The 22,469-nt window shown below is 50.1% G+C and overlaps 1 protein-coding gene across 1 annotated transcript; it reads right to left on the reverse strand.

Annotated features, from left to right (window-relative positions):
* Positions 1–18,403: 18,403 nt before the first annotated feature.
* Positions 18,404–18,919, reverse strand: LOC142471412 (epidermal differentiation-specific protein-like). The gene has a single exon (XM_075578221.1). It carries the CDS (start codon positions 18,917–18,919, stop codon positions 18,404–18,406), a length of 516 nt encoding a protein of 171 aa, XP_075434336.1.
* Between the last annotated feature and the right edge of the window lie 3,550 nt (positions 18,920–22,469).

The following is a 22,469-nucleotide window of genomic DNA, read 5'->3' on the forward strand; positions in this document are numbered from 1 at the left end:
CACGTACCTTTGAGAAAGCGCAATCCCGCGCGAAACGTGCGTCAGGTGACTACGAGCGTGGTGACGTCACCGCATCCAAGATGGCGCCTCCGCGGCTGTAGCTGCTGCCTCGAGACCGGAACACCCCTCCCATGGTATCCTGTAGCCGTTCCCTTCTACCTACGATGGTGTAATGGCTTCTATATGCACCCATGAGCTAAGTAGCACCCCTATTAGGACCTAAGATACCTTTATGTCCTGATATTATACTGTGCATCATTATGTTTGCTATGTTCCCATTTTTACCATAGCTACCATTCAGGTCACCAGCATACTATATGCACACAAGGGATGGAGGTGTAATCAGGGGTACTGGTCACTGACCATGATCAGCCCTAGCAATCTATATTTACTTGCTTAGAGGGAGACTCAATATGACTTATGAGTCAGGCTGTTCCTTACCCCGTGTACCTATCAGTAACTTATAATTATTAGGTCTGATCAGCGTTTATTACCGGACTCTAGAGAGGCTACCTGTGATTTCGATCTCTGCATTAAACACCACCAGTACACAGAGGCTATAACTGGATACGGTCTTTTGAACCGTGCCTCAGGGCGTTCTCCGTTAGCACACTTTGTGCTTGCCCTCTGCAGAGCTCACACACTATTCAGCTACGCATCCCACCACTACATGCATGAGGCTATAACTGGATACGGTCTTCGAACCGTGCCTCAGGGAGTTTCCGATAGCACACTTTGTGCTTGCCCTTTACAGAGCTTACACACTATTCAGCTACGCATCCCACTACTACATGCATATGGTGGCTGAGTTTCCATTTTTATGATGATCATCTTTGTTGCGTTGTTATTGTTTTCACCATGTTTTGTTTATTTGTTGTACACACCGCTTAAGTGGACTAGGGACATCATCCAGATATATACCATCTGTCCATTCGGTGTAAGATAATCACCCTTCCAGACTTAGCTTCAATGACCTATACCATTTTAGGTTCATTGAATTATTGATAAAAGGATTTCCATACGGCTTATGGGCCGTCGATTCTGGTATTATAGTAATGGGGATTGTCTGAGCGACACAGTTCCACATTAAGGTGTTGTCATACTTATATCTCCTCTCAAGTGAGGACGATTTTGTTTGGTTTGCCTATTAGGGGCTGGCCTTGGATTATATATACCATGCCCCTCTATACAATCCTATTTTAAACCCTCTCTTGTGATTAAAAGGTTTTTAAATACACTCATTATCATCAATCACTGGCCAATCCGAGTGCATTCAAGGAGGATCTTTTTCTCTTTTTTTCAGCTATATATATTTTTCCTCTTTTGCACCGGCATTTTGCCTGACATACTACTCATCACTCACTTACCTGCTGATGCGAGAGCATCCCCTACCCCTCCCTTTTTTCCCCCTTCCCATCCTTGGATTATGATGTCAGAGTTGTGTCAGCCCCCAGAGGACATAAGACACAGCACTGTGACTAACAGTTAGTTCTTGCAAGGTGTTTGCAGCGTTCCCGTTCTATCAGGAGTAGAGATATTGCCGAGTTCAGAGAATAGTTAACAGTTATGTTATAGTAGCTGATTTAGGAGTCTGTGTCCAGGGACCTGGCACAGAGCAGTGAATCCCTGATCTAGGAGACATACCTACCAAAGGGAAGCGGCTGGAAAATGATTGGCTAAGTACACCCCATTGTGGAGGGCAGCTATGCCCACCAGTACAATAAAGATGGAGCTAATCAGAAAGACCCCTGTGTGTGAGAGTATGATTACACAGGAGGTTGCACCACGGAGGAGTTCCTCAACAGGATCATCCCCTTGCGGAAACAGGGACCCTGATGAGGTGGAGGCGCTGCACTGGAACTAGGTGAGACTCAGCACACTACCTCAGCTGCCTGTCTGGACGGGTCCTCCCCACACCCCATCATGCAGGAGACTCAGGAGTCCTGTAGCCAACAGGTGCACCCCCAGACACTACCACACTGTAATGGGGGCCGGTTAGACCACAGGGGCCAATGTGAGATTGGGTGGGTCAGGCCGGGCCAGAAATACCGTTACATTTGGAGGCGAGCTGCTGAGATCAGATTTGTCATCAGGACAGGCTCTAGCTAGGCACACTGGGAAACAGGGATAGAGTCTGCTGCCACTCTGTGCTGCGTAGGGACGGACCTAGGGGTGGTCAGGGACTGACAGGGTATTGTCAGTTCGCAGGGACGACCTAGGGGCCTGAAAGGAGTGAGGGGTTTGGAGCCGGGCTATAGCTGACCGAGTCACCTTGAGGCAGTGCTAGTTGGTAGGATGCCAGAAGGGATAGCCTGTTAACTTGGTCAGGAATCCTGGAGAGGGTCTGCGCTAGGCTGACCAAGAGAGGTAGACGCCCCAAGTACTGCATGGCAGAGCCAGAGTACCTAGCCCATTCCAGACACTCACCGTAGGGAGCACAGACTGGGAGGAAGGAGTCACAGCAGACACTGAGAGAGTGAGCCTAGCCTGAGGTAGTGCAACACTGGGTCACACCTAGATAAGGTACACATGTGGTGGTGCATCTGAAGCTAATCTTTATTGTGCCGGTGTGGTGGCTGCCCCGCAGAGCGGAGCCCCATGTACGATAATTGGTACGAGAGTGAGACAACCCAAAGAATGGAGGATCCGCGTGGTGCGGAGAACCCAAAATGGCGACCAGAGGCTGATGGGGAGGGCACCCGTGGCGTGCACTCCACTGAAGAGCAAACAGTCGCCGAGTTATCGTTAACCAGTCTGCTCTGGAGCGGAGCGAAGGCTATGGCTGCCCCGTTTTTATCCTGTCTGGGACAGCGAGGGGCCACCCTTGAAGAGTGTGAGGAAATTGTAATAATTGGGGGAGAACCCCGCGAGGAGAACAAACAAATGGACTTTTTGGGCTTAAAAGTCAACCAAAATGGCGGTTCCCGCTTGCTAGGGACACCGCATGGGACAGTCACAGAAAATGTGGCTGGTGCAGGACTTGCAAAAAGCTGGCCGGGAATGGCACGAACAGCAGAGCCCCGCCCTGATAAGGGGCATGGCGCGAAAGCTATGGCTGCGCCTGCATGGACAGTGACTCACTCAGCCCCCGTGCTGAGTCAACCGCTTAGTCTATGGGACCCTCCCCTGATTTCTACCAGGGGGAGTGAATTTCAACTATGGCCTGTGGGAATGCACCCACTGGGCCCAGGGACTGATATCCAGACGGCGCCACTACAAAAAGTAGTTCCGGCCGTGGAAGAGCCGTGCAAAAAGGAGGGTTATATTGCACAAAGGGCGGCTGCAAGGAAGAGGCGGGAACTGGCCGCGGGAAAAGACCCCCACCCTTGTGGGGAAATTGGCGCGAAAACGCTAACCGCGCCCACCAGGACTGAGAGAGGTGCGGCCTTAATTAAGGGGCATGATATTCCCCTGTGGGACCCGCCCATAATTGCAACCCCTGGGGGCGGGTTCCAGCTCTGTCAGAAAAGGGAGGAGCCGATGCAGGGAGTGGCGGATCCAGCAACTTCCATCAGTCAGTTGCGAGGAACCTCTGAGAAGAAGAGACCTGTACAGGAAGTGGCTCCTGTGCAAAGAATGGCCTGCTCCTCCACTGTGGGCACGATGGTCTCCACCCAGCCCTACTCAGTACCCGGCGGGTTGCTAGTAGTGAGGGTGGCCAACACCGAGACGGTGGTCGGGCTCTGCCTACAATGTGGGCTGCCCGGAGGCACGGTCAACACGGCGGCACGTTGCCCTCATTGCGGGACTTTATACCTGTGGCCTATGCCCACATTTATTCCAATCCAGCCTGCTGACCCCCCGGTGGACATGGCAAGGCGCTCCGCCGAGTCCCCGGGCGCGCTATGGATCAACCGCGCGAGTCCAGGAGACAAGGGACTGGAGCCGGTCAAGTCGGCTGGGTCAGTGGCGATCGAGGCGGTTGAATCACCCCCCGCAATCGGGGAAAAGAGACTTTCACTCCGCTCGGAGACCCCTAAGTCAGGAAAAGGGGATTACTCGGACGAGGACCTCCGTGAGCTGGCGGTGTTAAAAGCGGAGCCAAAAAGGCAGACCGGAAGGACGACACCCCGTGGGGTGAGTGGTGGCCTTGAGAACAGGGCGTCCCCCGCAGATCGGCGAGCCGACAGACGGAGTCCCGCCATCCCAGGACCGGATCTAGGAGACGGGAGAGAGACGCCTACACCCCTGCGGATGGGTAAGCCAAGCAGCCCTATCACTTACTTGGTTGCAGCAGGCGGCGAAGCGCTGGAAGGGCCGCGCCAGGCCCCGAGCGCACGTGGAGTGACGGCATCACTTCCGGTGGCGACGGCGGAGCAACCGGATGTCGTCGTAGAAGAAGAGATCCCGCATGGGGGTCCCACACAAGATGGTGACGCTTCCGGTTCCGGGGAAGACATCGCTTCCGGTGGTGACGGCGGAACCCATGGGGAAGATGCGGCGACGCTTCGGCGATTGGGGGAAGGTCCCCAATCACCTCAACTGCTCAGAAGCTGGACGGGCGATCTGAGGACTGAGGAGGGTGAAGTATCATCCTTTGGAATATCCACGGACAGCCGGGAACGGGTCGCAGCTCCGTGGCAATCGCTACCCCGTCCGTATGCCCAACCCCATGCCCTAGCTAAAGCCCCTACCCCTGTCACACGGTCCCCGGGTTCCCCGCCTAGCTGTGAGTCAGTGGACATACCCTCAGAAGAGGAGGTGAGACGGACTGGGGAAAGACAGCGCAGTGGCGCTACGGAAGGTATCTCCAGGGGAGGGGGAGAGTTGGGCAAGGCCGCGGTAGGCCGGTGGTTGCCCCCTGCAATTCCGGCGCCGGTGAAAAAGGCCCCGGGATCTTCTAGGTGGTCTGTACCGCGATCTGAGCGGTCGTCGGGGGTATATTCCCTTGAGGATGATAGGGAGTCAGGGAGGTCAAGTAGATTCCGGGAGAACCGTTGGTGGGCCCCACTATTTGAAGGGTACTCGGCCTGGATGGACCGCACTCGGTTCCTCATCCGGCGAGAGGATGTAGTGGACTATTGGTGGGCGGTGGGAGAGTTCACCCCAGAACAGAGGGACAGGGAACTGCAGGAGCGCTGGCTTCAAATAGAGCATAGGGAAATAGAACCTATGGGTCCCAGCATCTTGTCAGACCCCGTGGATCCTGACGAACCCCTATCATGGGTGCTACCAGGGAGGGCAGGTAAGGCTGACTTAACTAGGATCAGTAGGGCCGAACGGGCCATAATGGCTCGTTACAAGTCATCCCACGGGTTGGAGTACCCGTATGTCCCTGAGCCACTAATGGATGAGATAGAGGAGAATAGGGATAGGTGGCTCAGGGAAACTATTGAGATGCACTTAGTCAGTAAGGGGAGTGATGTGGTGGGGAAGAAGGCCGAGGAACGGATAGAGCACCTGATCCGCATATGGGCAATAGGGAGAAATATTCACAAACACAAGGTAACATATAGGCCCGAGAGGGGATTACCACGGCATTATTCTGTTACAGTTCTAGATATGGGGGGTAGGGAAGTAAAGAAACCGGACCCCTATCACTATTTTTAGGTGGTACTGCGCATTACGCGGGTCCGTGGCTGCTGGTCGGGGCAGGCTTGGCGGATGACTGTATTCATGTATACTGTATTTGAATCGTGTGATGTTGATTATGTTTTCTGTTACAGTGCTTCCTGGAAAGAGGTATACAAATTTAGGTCCCAGCGAGGACGATGGGATTTACCAGGGGGAGAATGTAGCGGTCATGTAAAATGCCTACAGTCATCTCTCCTGCTGGCAGCAAGGCCTGGTAAGTGTGGGCATGCCAGCAGTAATCATGGAGGTTTTCCCTCACACCCTGGTGAGGTGTCCTGTGTAGCTATGGGAGTGGTCACAGACTCTGACTCCCTGGTTGGTGATGTCAGAGTTGTGTCAGCCCCCAGAGTACATAAGACACAGCACTGTGACTAACAGTTAGTTCTTGCAAGGTGTTTGCAGCGTTCCCGTTCTATCAGGAGTAGAGATATTGCCGAGTTCAGAGAATAGTTAACAGTTATGTTATAGTAGCTGATTTAGGAGTCTGTGTCCAGGGACCTGGCACAGAGCAGTGAATCCCTGATCTAGGAGACATACCTACCAAAGGGAAGCGGTTGGAAAATGATTGGCTAAGTACACCCCATTGTGGAGGGCAGCTATGCCCACCAGTACAATAAAGATGGAGCTAATCAGAAAGACCCCTGTGTGTGAGAGTATGATTACACAGGAGGTTGCACCACGGAGGAGTTCCTCAACAGGATCATCCCCTTGCGGACGCAGGGACCCTGATGAGGTGGAGGCGCTGCACTGGAACTAGGTGAGACTCAGCACACTACCTCAGCTGCCTGTCTGGACGGGTCCTCCCCACACACCATCATGCGGGAGACTCAGGAGTCCTGTAGCCAACAGGTGCACCACCAGACACTACCACACTGTAATGGGGGCCGGTTAGACCACAGGGGCCAATGTGAGATTGGGTGGGTCAGGCCGGGCCAGAAATACCGTTACATATGAATGGTAATGTATTGGTCCTGTAGATGTATGGTAATGTATTGGTCCTGTATATGTATGGTAATGTATTGGTCCTGTAGATGTATGGTAATGTATTGGTCCTGTAGATGTGTGGTAATGTATTGGTCCTGTATATATATGTTATTTTCCTGTACTTGTATTGTACGGTACTGTACCATATTATAGGTTGTTTATGTCAGGATCGCCGCCAGGCTCCGCCCCCAGCACGCGTCACGCGGCTGTACCTCTGACATTCACAGACCGCTTTCGGTATGCACGCAGCTGCGCAATGCTTCATCCGCGGAGGTGCGCTCCCGCAGTATCGCCACAGCACCCACTCTGCGTCGCACTCCTCGTACGCGCGCACGCCGCACGCCAACGAACACTAGCAGCATCAGCTGTGTTACACCAGTAGCCAATCCTGCACTACCCTATCGGCTCGTGGCTTATGTGTGAGGTCATCATCTGCTAGTTCCTGATTGGTGCTTTCCCCTTTAAATGCCTTCCTGTTTCACTTTCACTTTGCTGGCATAAACACTGTTGTGCTGTGCTCGCTGCTTCTTGGATCTTGTCTGTTCCTGTGCCTTGCCTGACTCGTGTTGTGACCCCTGCTTGTACATGGACCTGTCTCTTCTCTACCCCTGGACTTTGGCTTGTTATTAGACCCCCGCTCTCTCCTCTCGTTGATCACGGCTTCGGATAACGACGATTCTTCTCTCTCCAACCCCGGATCACGGCAAGTACCACGGCTTCCCCGAACTCTCCTGCCCGACCCAGCTCCACGACTCCGACAACGCATTCCAGACCTGGCTCCGTGGTTGTAGGGTGGCAGTTTTATTCATCCCCACCTCAACCCCTCGGTCTAGTCCTGTTTGTGGTGAGTGCAGCGTGACAGTTTATGACTATATAACGGGGGTTACATATTAGAGTTCTTCCAATGCAGATACTATAACCTCAGAATGAGTGGGGGGAATTATCGGGCAGTGAGGAATGGGGTTATATATACACTTACATATTTAATTTCAGATGTGTTTAGTTGCACCTATAGAAAATAATTATATTGTTCTGATTGCATAAAATAAACATGTAAATATTATCAATGATTACATTCCCCCTATATAAGGAGACTGCAGAAGTAGCCCTTTATACACTATACAGAGGTATATATACCCAGATACCTTACTACCTATTTTGCTGCTAGTTTTATACATTTCCTAATACAACTCATACTGCTGGTATTCCATATATTCACACATTCATTCTTATACACACACTGTCACACACAATGTCACACACAATGTCACACACATATACACACATAGACACACACACACACACATATATACACACATATACACACACACGCACACACACACACACACACACACACAAACGCTCACATACACACACACAAAAAAACGTTTAATGAGATCTGCGGTTCTCTTGAAGCCTGGATGACCAACTGTTCTAGAGGAATGACCCCAAAGAAGGACTTTATGGTGGGAACATGGAGCCGCGTAGAGACGTCCTTCTGGTACCCTGAACCTGCTGGGAATGTGTGCTTGTGCCTTGTGAATCTCATCCAATACATCAAAGTTGTTGGCAGCGATTATGCACTTGGCCGGAAGAATAGGTTCTGAGATTTCTTTAGTTTCGGTCTCAGAGGCAAACTGACGGGAAAGAGCGTCCGCTTTAACATTTTTGGTCCCCGGAATGTAAGATATGGTGTAGTTGAAGCGGGAAAAGAAGAGTGACCAGCGAGCCTGGCGGGAGCCCAGGCGACGAGTCCCCTCAATATATAACAAATTTTTGTGGTCGGTGAAAATAGCGATTGGTTCCTTGGAACCCTCTAAAAGATGTCTCCAATCCTGGAGCGCCATTTTAATGGCCAAAAGTTCACGATTACCGACATCATAATTCCTTTCTGCTGCTGAAAATTTCCGTGAAAAAAAACCACAAGGATGGAATTTCCCTTGGGGAGAAGTCCTCTGGGAAAGAACTGCACCAGCTCCTACGTCTGAGGCGTCTACCTCTAAAGTAAAGGGGAGGGAGGTATCCGGATGACGAAGGATGGGAGCAGACACAAACGCCTTCTTGAGAGTCTCAAAGGCTGCAGTGGCCTCAGGTGACCAGGATGAGACATCGGTGCCCTTTTTGGTCAAGGCGGTGATGGGGGGAGCAATAGAATAGAATACTCTTTCGGCTGTACCCCCTGTCCACAAAACGTTGTGTCATGTTCTTTGACTGTCGGTCATATTCCTGATCAGTGCTACAGTTCCTTCTTAATCGGAGAAACTGGCCTGTCGGTATGCCGTTAATCTGAGCCCTTGGGTGGTGACTGCACACCCAAAGCACCGTTCACATCCCTATTTATTTGTGGCTGCAGCAGGGGCTCCCCTATTACCTTCATCAGTTCGCTTAGGTGTTTTTTACCTACTCTGTCCCTAGCTCGCCCTACACTCACAGACTATATCAGGATTCCTGTCTGGTCTACCTGATTTCCAAGCATGGCAAAAGGAGGCAGAAAACGTTATCTTTAGCGAGATTGAGGGAGAAAACACGACCGCACAACCTGATATCTTAAAATTCTTCACGGAACTGGATAACACCTATAGACAACGCATGAGGGCATGGTGGGAAATATTCAGCTTTGAGAATTATCTAGCAGCAGAATTGATCCCCAGAGGCCTACGTGCAAATGTTGCCCCAGCACACAATATAGTGGATGCTGACTTCATCAGGTCCAGCCGAAAGTGTATAAAAAAGGCCTATAAGAGAGCCAAATACACCTCACGCAAATAACTCATTATGGACAAACCACCCAGTCTGCAAGACAAAGTGATCCGCTTTATAGGTACTTTTAATCGTGAATGGCCCCAGGCAAGAGCTATCCTGGAAAAACACTGGCATATCTTAAGAGCGGATGACCTTTTGAAAGGAGTTACTAATGACCACCCATCCATGACCAGTAGACGAGCAAAGAATTTGCGAGACCTACTGGTCCATAGCCATTTTGTGGACGAGACACCGAGAACATGGCTCCCACCCAAACCCACGGGATCATACACTTGCCAGCGATGCAAGGCGTGCCAGTACATGAACACCACCAAACAATTTGCGAACTGGAACGACACTAAGATGTACCAAATGCGCAGTTTCATTAACTGCCTCAGCAAAGGTGTCATATACCAAGGCAAATGTATATGTGGGAAAGTCTATGTGGGGAAAACTAGCAGGTGTCTCAAACAGAGGGTGCTCGAACACATAGGCACTGTTAGGAACAAGGCTGACAAACCCCTGTCAAGACACGTTAGTCTGTGTCATGGCGGGGACCTTAGGGCTGTCACCTTCTGTGGGATTGACCATCCCACTCGAGGACAAAGGAGGGGAGACTGGGACCAAGTCCTCCTCCAAATAGAAGCCAAATGGATTTACACACTTGGGACATTATCACCCAGAGGTCTCAACGAGGGGTTTCTGTATATTCCATTTCTGTGACAGCCGTTACAATCTTCATAGCCAAGCCTTATCTTAGATCATATCTGCACTCATAAATCTATCCGTCATTTACTGCCCATTATCTGTTTATCATTCATTTATCACTAAGTGTTGCCATGATTACATCAGGTATATCCCTAATCCTGTACACATACTACCACCACCTAAACAGTGGTGATACTATCATTATTAGGGTATCTCTGAACCCTAACACCATCACCTATACATTAACATGATTGCTTATTAGGCATCACCTTTATACTACCCTGGAAGCACAGAATGAGTGCATCTCCGCTCTACTGTGCCTGTATCTGACAAAACAAAGCAATAATTACACACAACCACAGTCAGATCATTATTATATCAGTGTGCTGGATATGCAGTTACATACATTGGTATACTCACTGTGTCCCTTTAACAGAACCAAGCATACCACGGCACACCAGGGGTTAATCTGTGACGTCATCTCTCTGGAGGACCTATATATACCTGCCTACCTGCAGGGTATCCCTAGTGATACTTACCATTCGCCTTGAGAAAGCCTCCCGCGAAACGCGCGCGTCGGCTCCAACCTCCCACGTGCACGCGCGGATCAGTCACTGCCTCCGCATTATGTTCTAAACCGCGAGTTGATGCGGTAGTCTGCTCGTGCAGTAGTATACAGGGTATAAGTGCCCCGATGGTCACTTTTAGCCTCTACGAAGAGTGTTTACAGGGAAAGTGCTCCGTATGTATAGTAGTACTGAGTTTTAGTTGCCTGCAGCAATACTAAAGCTGCGCTGCTGTTTATGGATTTCTTCACAGCAGCATTAAGGGTTACTCTCTGTGTACCGCAAGAGCTAAGTCCTCGGATATATGATGAGTTATATATGTCTCCTAGTATCAGTGTCTCCCTGATTAGGGTCCCATTTACCACACCTACAGTCAGTGTTACTTACCTCTGACAACAGCCACGTAGGTTACCGCAGGACACCACACTCCTGCAGAACAGGACTAAGAAGGTTCCCTTAGGTCATTCTGATATACTGCTAGGCACGCCATCACAAACACAGAGGAGCACAGCTGATTGCACCTAGACTACCACTGATATACATAGTGTATTTGTTCTGTATGTTTATCAGTAGCTACTGGTCACATTTACCATTCCACACTAGGGTTTATAAAGATATTACCCACGTGATCTCTAGTCTCAGTACCTACCCGAGCACACCCAAGAGTATTCACTCAGTACACAGGTCCACACTAGGATATCTGTGTTGCTTTGTTACTTGTGTTTAATTAGGATTACCTGGTACACACAACTACGTTTTGATCCGGAGCCAATATGGCTATCAGTATTTAGGATCAGCCTACCTCCAGTACGTTGTTCTATCATCCATTATTTTAATACATGTTGCTACTAATAAAGATTATGTTTTAACTCATTCATTCATCACCAGAGCGTGAACTTGAGTGCTATATTGGGCTCTCTCTCTATTATCTACTACTGTATCTACACCCAAAGCACCGTTCACATCCCTATTTATTTGTGGCTGCAGCAGGGGCTCCCCTATCACCTTTATCTGGAGATAATATAGCCTAGGAAGGACGTGGAGGCCTGGTGAAACAAACACTTCTCCATCTTGGCGTAAAGACGATTAGAACGAAGCCTGGAGAGCACAAGTTTGGTATGTTGAATATGTTTCTCCAAATTTTTAGAAAAAAAAAGAATATCGTCTAGATAGAGAATGACAAAAGTTCCCAAAACGTCAAGGAAGATGTCGTTCATAAATTCCTGAAACACGGTTGGGGCGTTGCACAGCCCAAAAGGCATAACAAGATATTCATAGTGTCCAGAACGTGTGTTAAATGCTGTTTTCCACTCGTCTCCTTCCCTTATACGAATGAGATTATAGGCACCCCTTAAGTCAAGTTTTGAGAAGATAGAGGCCCCTTGAAGACGATCGAACAGTTCAGAAATGAGCGGGAGCGGATACCGGTTCTTGACCGTGATCTTATTGAGACCGCGGAAGTCGATGCATGGCCTCAGTGATCCATCCTTCTTCTTCACAAAGAAAAAGCCAGCCCCGGCAGGAGAGGTGGAGTTGCGGATGAATCCTTTTTCTAGATTTTCCTGAATATAAGCAGTCATGGCCACGGTCTCCGGAATGGAGAGTGGGTAAGACTTAGACTTTGGCAGAACAGTCCCTGGGATGAGGTCGACTGGGCAATCGTACGGGCGGTGAGGAGGGAGGACCTCTGCTTGTACCTTGTTGAATACGTCCAAGTACTCATGGTACACGACAGGCAGGGACAAACGATCGGCAGGTACAGAGTCGAGTCCAGCCAGCACAACCACGGGAGGATCCGCTGCTGTAGTATCTGCGGACGAGGACCACTGGATAGGTAGAGTACTGGACCAATCAATGTGCGGATTGTGGAGTTGAAGCCAAGGCAATCCTAATATAATCTGTACGGAAGGGGATTGGAAAACGTCAAAGACAATTACCTCCTTGTGACCATCAGCCAGGCTCAAGGTAAGAGGAATAGACTCCAAAATGATGAAAGCCGGTTGAAGTGGTCGTCCGTCGATGGCTTCAAGGCCAATTGGGCTCTTCCTTCTGACCATGGGGATTTGATTCTCCAATGCGAACTGCTGATCCAGGAAATTACCGCCCGATCCGGAATCGATGAACGCTTCGACCTTTACGACAAGGTTGGGACCCTCCAGCGTGGCTGGTAGTACAAACCTCTTAGCGAGAGTTTTTGGAGGAGAGGGGTTAGGAGAGACAGTAGCCAGTAGAAGCCCCTCTACCTTTACTGGGTGTGCCCGTTTCCCGGCTTCATGAGACAATTCTGGAGACGATGTTCTGAGGAAGCACAGTAGAAACACTGCCTGTTCTGGCGCCGGCGCGTTCTCTCAATTGCCTGGAGTTGTTGGCTGCCAACCTGCATAGGTTCCGATGCCTCCAGGGCCAGGAGAGGAGTAGCGGCTGACCTGTGAGAAAGAACAGGGGGAGAAGAACGGGAACAGTGTTTCTCATGTCGTCGCTCCTGCGTACGCTAGTCCATGCGTACGCTCAGATTGATGAGTTCCTCCAGGGACGTAGGTCGGACGTGAGTAGCCAGATCATCTTTAAGTGTATCGGAGAGTCCGTGCCAGTACGCAGCGGTGAGGACTTCATCATTCCATTGTACTTTGGCGGCCAGTGTACGGAACCCGATGGCGTATTTGGCAGCTGAATTACGACCCTGAGAAATATGAGAGAGGGAGAATGCGGCTGCCTCGCGCCGTGCGGGAGTATCAAACACAAGTTGGAATTCATGTCTGAATAAAGTATACTCTTGCGTTATTTCGCATCTACGCTCCCAAAGGGGAGAAGCCCAGGCAAGAGCATCTCCGGTGAGCAGGGCGTAGATATAAGCAATTTTGGCATGGCCAGTAGGAAACAGAGAGGGAGACATTTCAAACTGCACCTCACATTGGTTTAGGAAACCGCGGCAGTTAAGGGGGTTCCCATCATAGCGATTCGGAGAAGGAATCCATGGGCCAGGGCTAGCGTAGGTAGTGGCCATTGTTGGTGCTGGGGCTGTGGAACCCTCCTGACGGGCAAAGGTGGCCAATTGCTGGGAGACACTGGACAGCTGATCGCTAACAAAGCGTAAGGCCTTTATGGTAATACTTGTACCCACCTCAGGGGGGTCTGCGTTTGTTGAGCTCTGCATAATGTCACGCCTGTATGCCCGCAGACCTGGCTAGGCCCCAGTACTGAGGTGGGAACGGTATGATACCACACACCCACAGCAGTGGGAGCGAGCCCGGAGTGTGGTATAGCTTTGCTGGGCCTGTTGGAAGACTTGTTAGCGTATACTTGCAACGCTTGGGGATGTCCGAGAGAATAGTCGTGTCTGTGTGCCAAATTCAGGAGTACCATAAAGAATCGTTATCCTCTCCCGTTAATCTCCGAACTGTTCGATAGGCTACAGGGCGCCAACATCTTTACCAAGTTGGATCTACGAGGGGCCTACAACTTGGTAAGGATTCGTCAGGGAGATGAGTGGAAGACGGCCTTCAATACTCGTGATGGGCACTACAAGTACCTAGTGATGCCGTTTGGTCTCTGCAATGCGCCAGCTGTATTTCAAGACTTTATTAATGAAATCTTCAGGGACCTGTTAGACCAACATGTTATCGTGTACCTGGATGACATTTTCATCTACTCCAAAGACATTCAGGAACATCCACTACATGTTAAACAAGTTCTTCAAAGGCTACGGGAGAATAAGCTCTTTGCCAAACTGGAGAAATTCCACTTTCATCAGTCTTCAACCTCCTTCCTCGGTTACATTATTTCGGACACCGGACTCGCCATGGATCCCGACAAGGTCAAAGCAGTTACGGACTGGCCGTGTCCATTATCTCTTAAAGCCGTGCAAAGATTTCTTGAGTTCGCAAATTACTATCGGCGGTTTATTCAAAACTTCTCCTCTATAGTGGCACCCATTACGACCTTTGCGGATCCAACAACCTGGTCTCCCGAAGCCTCCAGAGCGTTTGAAGAATTAAAGAAAGCCTTTTCTTCTGCTCCCATCTTGGTTCACCCAGATCCAGGGTTACCTTTTACGCTGGAAGTGGACGACTCCGACGTAGGAGTTGGGGCAATACAGTCTAAGAGGAAAAACCCACAGGCCCACCTGCATCCATCTGCGTTTTTTTCCAAAAAAAATTCTTCTGCGGAGAGAAACTACGATGTAGGAAACCGCGAACTCCTCTCAATAAAGATGGCCTTAGAAGAATGACGACACCTTCTCGAGGGTACTGAGACACCAGTCACAATCCTGACTGACCACAAGAATCTACTCTACATTGAAGGTGCACGTCGCTTGGGGTCACGACAGGCACGGTGGTCCCTATTTTTCACTCGTTTTAACTTTCTTATATCGTATATTCCTGGTTCCAAAAATGTAAAAGCCGATGCACTATCCAGACAATTCCTGGTCGAGGACAGAGCAGAGGATCATCAACAGACTATACTTCCTCCCGCATGTATTTTGTCTGTCAACACCTTTGACGCCTTACCACACATTACCAGGGCTCAACATAACATCCCTGTAGGCCTCAAGGTTCCAGAAGAACGTCTGTTCACTCCCACGAACTTCCATAGGAAAGTGATGGAATGGGGTCATGCTTCCAGGACCGCTGGTCATCCTGGCACCAGGAGAACAATCGACCTTCTGGTGTCCAGGCATGCGCAAAGACATTGAAAGATTTGTGGCTTCATGTCCCATATGCGCTCAGAATAAGACGCCTCGCAATAGGCCGGCAGGCCTTCTTAAACCACTACCAATTCCAGATCGTCCATGGACACATCTCTCCATGGATTTTATCGTCGAGTTACCCAGCTCTAAAGGGATGAACACCCTACTGGTGGTTGTGGATCGCTTTTCCAAACAGGCGCATTTCATCCCACTTAAAGGTTTGCCCAGCGCGCCTCAACTCTCAGAAGTCTTCTTCAAGGAGATTTTCAGACTCCACGGTACTCCACAAGTCATAGTCTCGGATCGAGGCTCGCAATTTATCTCTAGATTCTGAAGAGCCTTCTGCCAACATCTGGGCATTTCACTTCATTTCTCCTCTGAGTACCACTCACAAACGAATGGACAAACGGAAAAGACCAATCAGTCCTTAGAACAGTTCATTCACTGTTTTGTCTCGGATTCACAGGAGAATTGGTCTGATCTCCTCCCATGGGCAGAATTTTCACATAATAACCTTAGAAATGAGTCCATTCAACAGTCCCCCTTTTTCACGAATTATGGATTTCATGCCTCGGCCTTTCCTTCCACAGTCTCCAGTTCGGGAGTGCCCGCCGCCGAGAACAGAATCCAGTGCCTCCAGGACTCTTGGGAGAAGATTCAGGGGAACTTGAAACAAGCCATCGGTATGCAGAAGAAACAAGCCGATCGTCACCGTCGGGAGGTTCCATCTTTTACTCCTGGACAAAAGGTCTGGCTTTCAACGAAGAATATTCGTCTCAAGGTCTCTTCACCCAAATTGGCACCCAGATTCATTGGCCCATTCGTCATTACGGAGAGGGTCAATCCTGTCACATACCGGCTTAAATTGCCGGCAACCATGAAGATTCCTTCCGCTTTTCACATTTCTCTTTTGAAACCCTTTATCCAGGATCCCCAATCACCCATTCGAGACTTGCCACCTCAGCCTGTTCTTGTGGAGGGTCAACAGGAGTTTGAGGTGCAGACAATCCTCGACTCCAGAGTATCAAGGGGGAAACTGCAATACTTCGTGCATTGGAGGGGTTATGGTCCAGAGGAACGTGAATGGATCCCTCGGGAACAGGTACACGCTTCCAGATTGGTCAGGGCTTTTCATCACAGATACCCTTTGAAGCCTGCCCTGGGTCATCCGGGGGCCTCCCCTGAAGGGGGGGTACTGTCAGGATCGCCGCCAGGCTCCACCCCCAGCACGCATCACGCGGCTGTACCTCTGACATTCACAGACCGCTATCGGTGCGCAAGCAGCTGCGCAATGCTTCATCCGCGGAGGTGTGCTCCTGCAGTATCACCACAGCACCCACTCTGCGTCGCACTCCTCATACGTGCGCACGCCACATGCCAACGAACACTAGCAGCATCAGCTGTGTTACACCAGTAGCCAATCCTGCACTACCCTATCGGATCGTGGCTTATGTGTGAGGTCATCATCTGCTAGTTCCTGATTGGTGCTTTCCCCTTTAAATACCTTCCTGTTTCACTTTCACTTTGCTGGACATAAACACTGTTGTGCTGTGCTCGCTGCTTCTTGGATCTTGTCTGTTCCTGTGCCTTGCCTGACTCGTGTTGTGACCCCTGCTTGTACCTGGACCTGTCTCTTCTCCGCCCCTGGACTTCGGCTTGTTATTGGACCCCCGCTCTCTCCTCTCCTTGATCACGTCTTCGGATAACGACGATTCGTCTCTCTCCAACCCCGGATCACGGCAAGTACCACGGCTTCCCCGAACTCTCCTGCCCCGACCCATCTCCACGACTCCGACAACGCATTCCGGACCTGGCTCCGTGGTTGTAGGGCGGCGGTTATATACATCCCCACCTCAGCCCCGCGGTCTAGTCCTGTTTGTGGTGAGCGCAGCGTGACAGTTTATGACTATGTAACGGGGGTTACATATGAGAGTCCTTCCAACGCAGATACTATAACCACAGAATGAGTGGGGGGAATTATCGGGCAGTGAGGAATGGGGTTATATACACACTTACATATTTAATTTCACATGTGTTTAGTTGCACCTATAGAAAATAAATATATTGTTCTGATTGCATAAAATAAACATGTAAATATTATCAATGATTACATTCCCCCTATATAAGGAGCCTGCAGAAGTAGCCCTTTATACACTATACACAGGTATATATACCCAGATACCTTACTACCTATTTTGCTGCTAGATTAGTACATTTCCTAATACAACTCATAATGCTGGTATTCCATACACCTTCATTCTTATACACACACTGTCACACACATATACACACACATATACACACACATATATACACACATACACACACACACACACACACATACACACAACTGTACTTACACCCAGAGACACAGGGAGACGTCACTGCTCTCAGAAAGGTTTATTATTACTGCATGATTACAGCAGAATTAGCAGATAAGGGGGGGGGGGCAGTGGGAGAATAAGAGGGGTTCAGGGGCTTCCCAATCTTCAGCCTGAGCTCATCACCAGCAGCTCCTCTTTAGTGGTCACTTAGTGTCCCCTCTTCCCTGCCCGGTCCTGCAGAAGTAAAGGACCCACACGTGGTGTTTCCAAGTCTCAGATCTCAGGGTCTCTCACACAGGAGAAACAGGACAGGGGTGCGGGGGGAGAGCACAGGCTTCTTAAAATGGGTTCTCATCACAGCTTGCAGGGAAGGGGGGAAAGCTTCTGATTATACAGGAGGTATAGGGTATAAAGCAGGGATCAGGCAGGACAGGCTGGCGGTGTGCTCGGTGCTTTCCCTGCCAGTCCCTGGGAGCAGAGTGTGCAGGGATCAGGCAGGACAGGCTGGCGGTGTGCTCGGTGCTTTCCCTGCCAGTCCCTGGGAGCAGAGTGTGCAGGGATCAGGCAGGACAGGCTGGCGGTGTGCTCGGTGCTTTCCCTGCCATTCCCTGGGAGCAGAATGTGCAGGGATCAGGCAGGACAGGCTGGCGGTGTGCTCGGTGCTTTCCCTGCCAGTCCCTGGGAGCAGTGTGCAGGGATCAGGCAGGACAGGCTGGCGGTGTGCTCAGTGCTTTCCCTGCCATTCCCTGGGAGCAGATTGAGGAGTGTGCAGGGATCTGGAGGCTCTATATTGGCCGCTCATGCACTGGGACATCTCTTTATTGTGACATGAAGGGCTTCAGAGATTTCAACTTGTCATCCCATTGATTAGTAGAGTAGTTTGGTACGCTATCTCCAGCCACGGCAGCCATCATATTTCCTTGGTAATGTTCCTTGTCATACAGGATCCAGGCTCCTGATTCCACTTTGTGAGATGAGATCTTGTTATCCATGCCTGACGATGATATTATGGGCTGTGCGTCCAGCAGAGTCGTCACAGCACCCTTATAGTCCTTGTCCACATAGAGATTGATCTTGGGGGTAGACAGGCCACCTCTAATGACCTTCACAGAGGCAATTTTGTTATTGAATTCAGGGAGAACGGCATGCTTTCCTTCCTCGTACATCTCAAAGTCTCCTCCATAGTTTATCTCTGTGAAGACTATCCAGGGGTTCCCAGTGACTCGCAGGGATGAGGCTTTCTTCATAAAACTGTGCACTGTCAGGTCTGGGGTACTCTCACGTACAGAGATACCCTTAAAGTTTGGATCGTCAAACAGCTCGATCCTGTTCATCTTTGCGTGTTCCTTGTGGATGATGTCTCACAGGGTAACAATGTCTCTGAGGCTGAAGGAGAGATAATGTTCTCCCCAAGCAGAGGAGCCAGGATTATATACTCATGTTCCTGTGTATGTCACTATGTGGGAGGGGGGGCGGGGGGAGTACAAGGAATTAGAAAAAGGAGGAATTAAGATGTCCAAAGAGATGTGGGTTTTAATGTTTTGACCTTTCACCTTTTATTCCTTGCATTGAAAACCAGATATAACATTTCAGAACACGGACATAATCAGAGAACAGGTTACTTGTTGCTTTGTTTCTTTCCAAAGATAGCGAGTGACATCGTCAATAACAAAATATATGATCTGTAAACCAAACACGGAGGGAAAGAATGTAACCATTTTATCCATTACTAATAATGCAACACATTCCAACTGTGAGCTCGGCTGTTTTAACCCTTCGTTCTACCCATGTACAATAAAAGTGCTCAATGAAGATTTCAAGCATAAATATATAGTCTGGGTCCCCCATAGGTCCCCCTTGGCCCCCTTACTTGGCGGCTGGCAGCGGAAGCTGGGGCGAACGTGGCGGTAGACAGTAGCAGGTGCAGGAGCCTGCGGGCAGTCAGGAGACTCCGCTGTGGCTTCCTTCGCAGGGCGCTACCATCTTGCGTATGCATGCACAGTGAGGAAACAGGAACTATGCAGAGCGGGGAAGAAGTGGACAGACAGGGGTTATAAAGGAGGGATTACCAATGGGAGAGAGGGGAGGAGTAGAGAGAGAAGTGGGAGACGACAGGGATAGGACAGGGAGAGAAGAGGAGGAGACCGAAGGGACAGTCAGTGGAATGGCCTGTAGGGATTGGGAGGTGGTGACATGGGAAACAGGACAAGAAGAGCCTGTGTGCGCGCCCTCTGTAAGGTGGGAGAGCGCGCGCACCGGTTGCAACACAGAGAGGGATCGCACGGAGCAAGGGAAAACCGCAGGGGGCGCACGGAGCCCAGAGAAGGGGATCGCGCGTGTGACCCGAGACCGCGAGATGGCATGCAGCGGCAGAGCGGAGGAAGCAGGTGAGTCAGGGCGAGCCATTGCAGAGCAGGTGCGCATGCCCTCCAAGGGTTGGGGGAGCGCACGCACCGGACGTGTCACCAGGCGTGCGGAGCGGAGCGCCACGAGCACCACGCCAGGAGGAGGCAATGGAATGGGTGGCACCACAGGGGCAGGTAACGCTGTGACCGTGGGAGAGAGGGAGCGGGGAGGATCAAAGCAGGGACTCAGGGAGCGCATGGGTATACGGGACCTGCAGGGAACGCGCTGCGGCAAGGGGAGAGAGGTAGAAGGTAAGGGAGAGGAGTGGGAAGGATTAACAGGAGATGGGAGAAAGGGACAAGGAGGAGAAGGAATCTCCTGAGTCGTCACAGTATCCCCCCTTGAGGATCAATCTCCGAGTGATCCAACCACAGCTCAAGGGGGAATTTCTGGTGAAACTGAGAAAGCAGCCTTGGGGCGTGGATGGGATGTGCAGGTACCCAGGAACGTTCCTCAGGACCGTACCCCTTCCAGTGTACCAAAAACTGAAGTCCCTTTTTGGACAAACGCGAGTCGATGAGAGACTGTATTTCATACTCCTGTTGACCCAGGGTGGACACTGGATTGGGTCTCCGAGAGGGATCCGGGAAATGAGGACTGAACACAAATTCCTTAAGGAGGGAAACATGGAAAACTGACGGAATTTTCATTGAGGGGGGAAGATCGAGGCGATAGGCTACTGGATAAACCTTCTCTAAGATTTTGAATGGTCCCAAGAATCTAGGGGACAATTTGGGTGAAGGAGTTTTGAGCCTAATATTTTTGGACGACGGCCAGACCCTTTCACCAGGTTTGAAAGAAGGACCCTTTTGGCGGTGACGATCAGCCTTGGTTTTTTGTTTGGCAACTGCAGACTGTAAAGACTTGAGAATCTTTTTCCAGGATTCTTGTAAGTTGGTGATATGAGTCGACTGCAGGAACACCTGAAGGAGAAGGGGAGAGAGGGAGACTACTGCTGTGAAAGCCACAGCTGATAAAGAAAGGAGACTCCTGAGTAGACTCGTTCCTCAAGGAATTAATGGAAAATTCGGCCCATGGTAGGAGGTCCACCCAGTTATCTTGTGAGTCAGAAATGAAGCATCTTAGATACTGTTCAAGAGTTTGGTTCATCCTTTCCGTTTGACCGTTGGTTTGTGGATGGTATCCAGATGAGAACAAGAGAGAGATACCCAATCTTTGAGAGAAGGCACGCCAGAATTTTGAGATGAACTGAGACCCACGGTCAGAGACGATAGAAGTGGGAACGCCATGCAACCTGAAGATCTCTTTAGAGAAGACGTCTGCCAAGGTGGCAGAGTTGGGAAGACCCTTGAGGGGAATAAAGTGAGCCTGCTTTGAAAACCTATCAACCACGACCAAAATAGTGTTCATTCCTTTGGAAATAGGTAGTTCAAAAATAAAGTCCATTGAGATGTGTTTCCAGGGTTGTTCAGGGATGGGAAGAGGTAGAAGAAGTCCAGAAGGTTTATGATGGAGGGTTTTACTCTGGGCACATACAGGACAGGCGGAAGTAAATTCGAAAATGTCTTGATTCATCTTTGGCCACCAAAAAGTCCGTCTAATGAGATATGCGGTTCTCTTGAAGCCTGGATGACCAACTGTTCTAGAGGAATTACCCCAAAGAAGGACTTTATGGCGGAAACGTGGAGCCGCGTAGAGACGTCCTTCTGGTGCCCTGAACCTGCTGGGAATGTGTGCTTGTGCCTTGTGAATCTCATCCAATACATCAAAGTTGTTGGCAGCGATTATGCACTTGACCGGAAGAATAGGTTCTGAGATTTCTTTAGTTTCGGTCTCAGAGGCAAACTGACGGGAAAGAGCGTCCGCCTTAACATTTTTGGTCCCCGGAATGTAAGATATGGTGTAGTTGAAGCGGGAAAAGAAAAGTGACCAGCGAGCCTGGCGGGAGCCCAGGCGACGAGCCCCCTCAATATATAACAAATGTTTGTGGTCGGTGAGAATAGCGATTGGTTCCTTGGAACCCTCTAAAAGATGTCTCCATTCCTGGAGCGCCATTTTGATGGCCAAAAGTTCACGATTACCGACATCATAATTCTTTTCTGCTGCTGAGAATTTCTGTGAAAAATAACCACAAGGGTGGAGTTTCTCTTGGGGAGAAGTCCTCTGGAAAGAACTGCACCAGCTCCTACGTCTGAGGCGTCTACCTCTAAAATAAAGGGGAGGGAGGTATCCGGATGACGAAGGATGGGAGCAGACTCGAACGCCTTCTTGAGAGTCTCAAAGGCTGCAATGGCCTCAGGTGACCAGGATGAGACATCGGTGCCCTTTTTGGTCAAGGCGGTGATGGGGAGAGCAATAGAAGAATTTTTTTTTATAAACTTCCTGTAGTAATTGGCAAAGCCAAGAAAACGTTGCACAGCCTTGAGCGAATTAGGGAGTGGCCAGTCGAGAACCGCCTTCAGCTTCTCTGGGTCCATGGAAAAACCTTGGCTGGAGATAATATAGTAGTAGATAATA

Source organism: Ascaphus truei, chromosome 1, assembly GCF_040206685.1.
Source record: "Ascaphus truei isolate aAscTru1 chromosome 1, aAscTru1.hap1, whole genome shotgun sequence".
In the NCBI taxonomy this organism is placed as follows: Eukaryota; Metazoa; Chordata; class Amphibia; order Anura; family Ascaphidae; genus Ascaphus; species Ascaphus truei.

Excerpts from the sequence above, each read along its gene's own strand:
- LOC142471412 (XM_075578221.1), bottom strand. The coding sequence starts at position 18,919 with ATGAACAGGATCGAGCTGTTTGACGATCCAAACTTTAAGGGTATCTCT.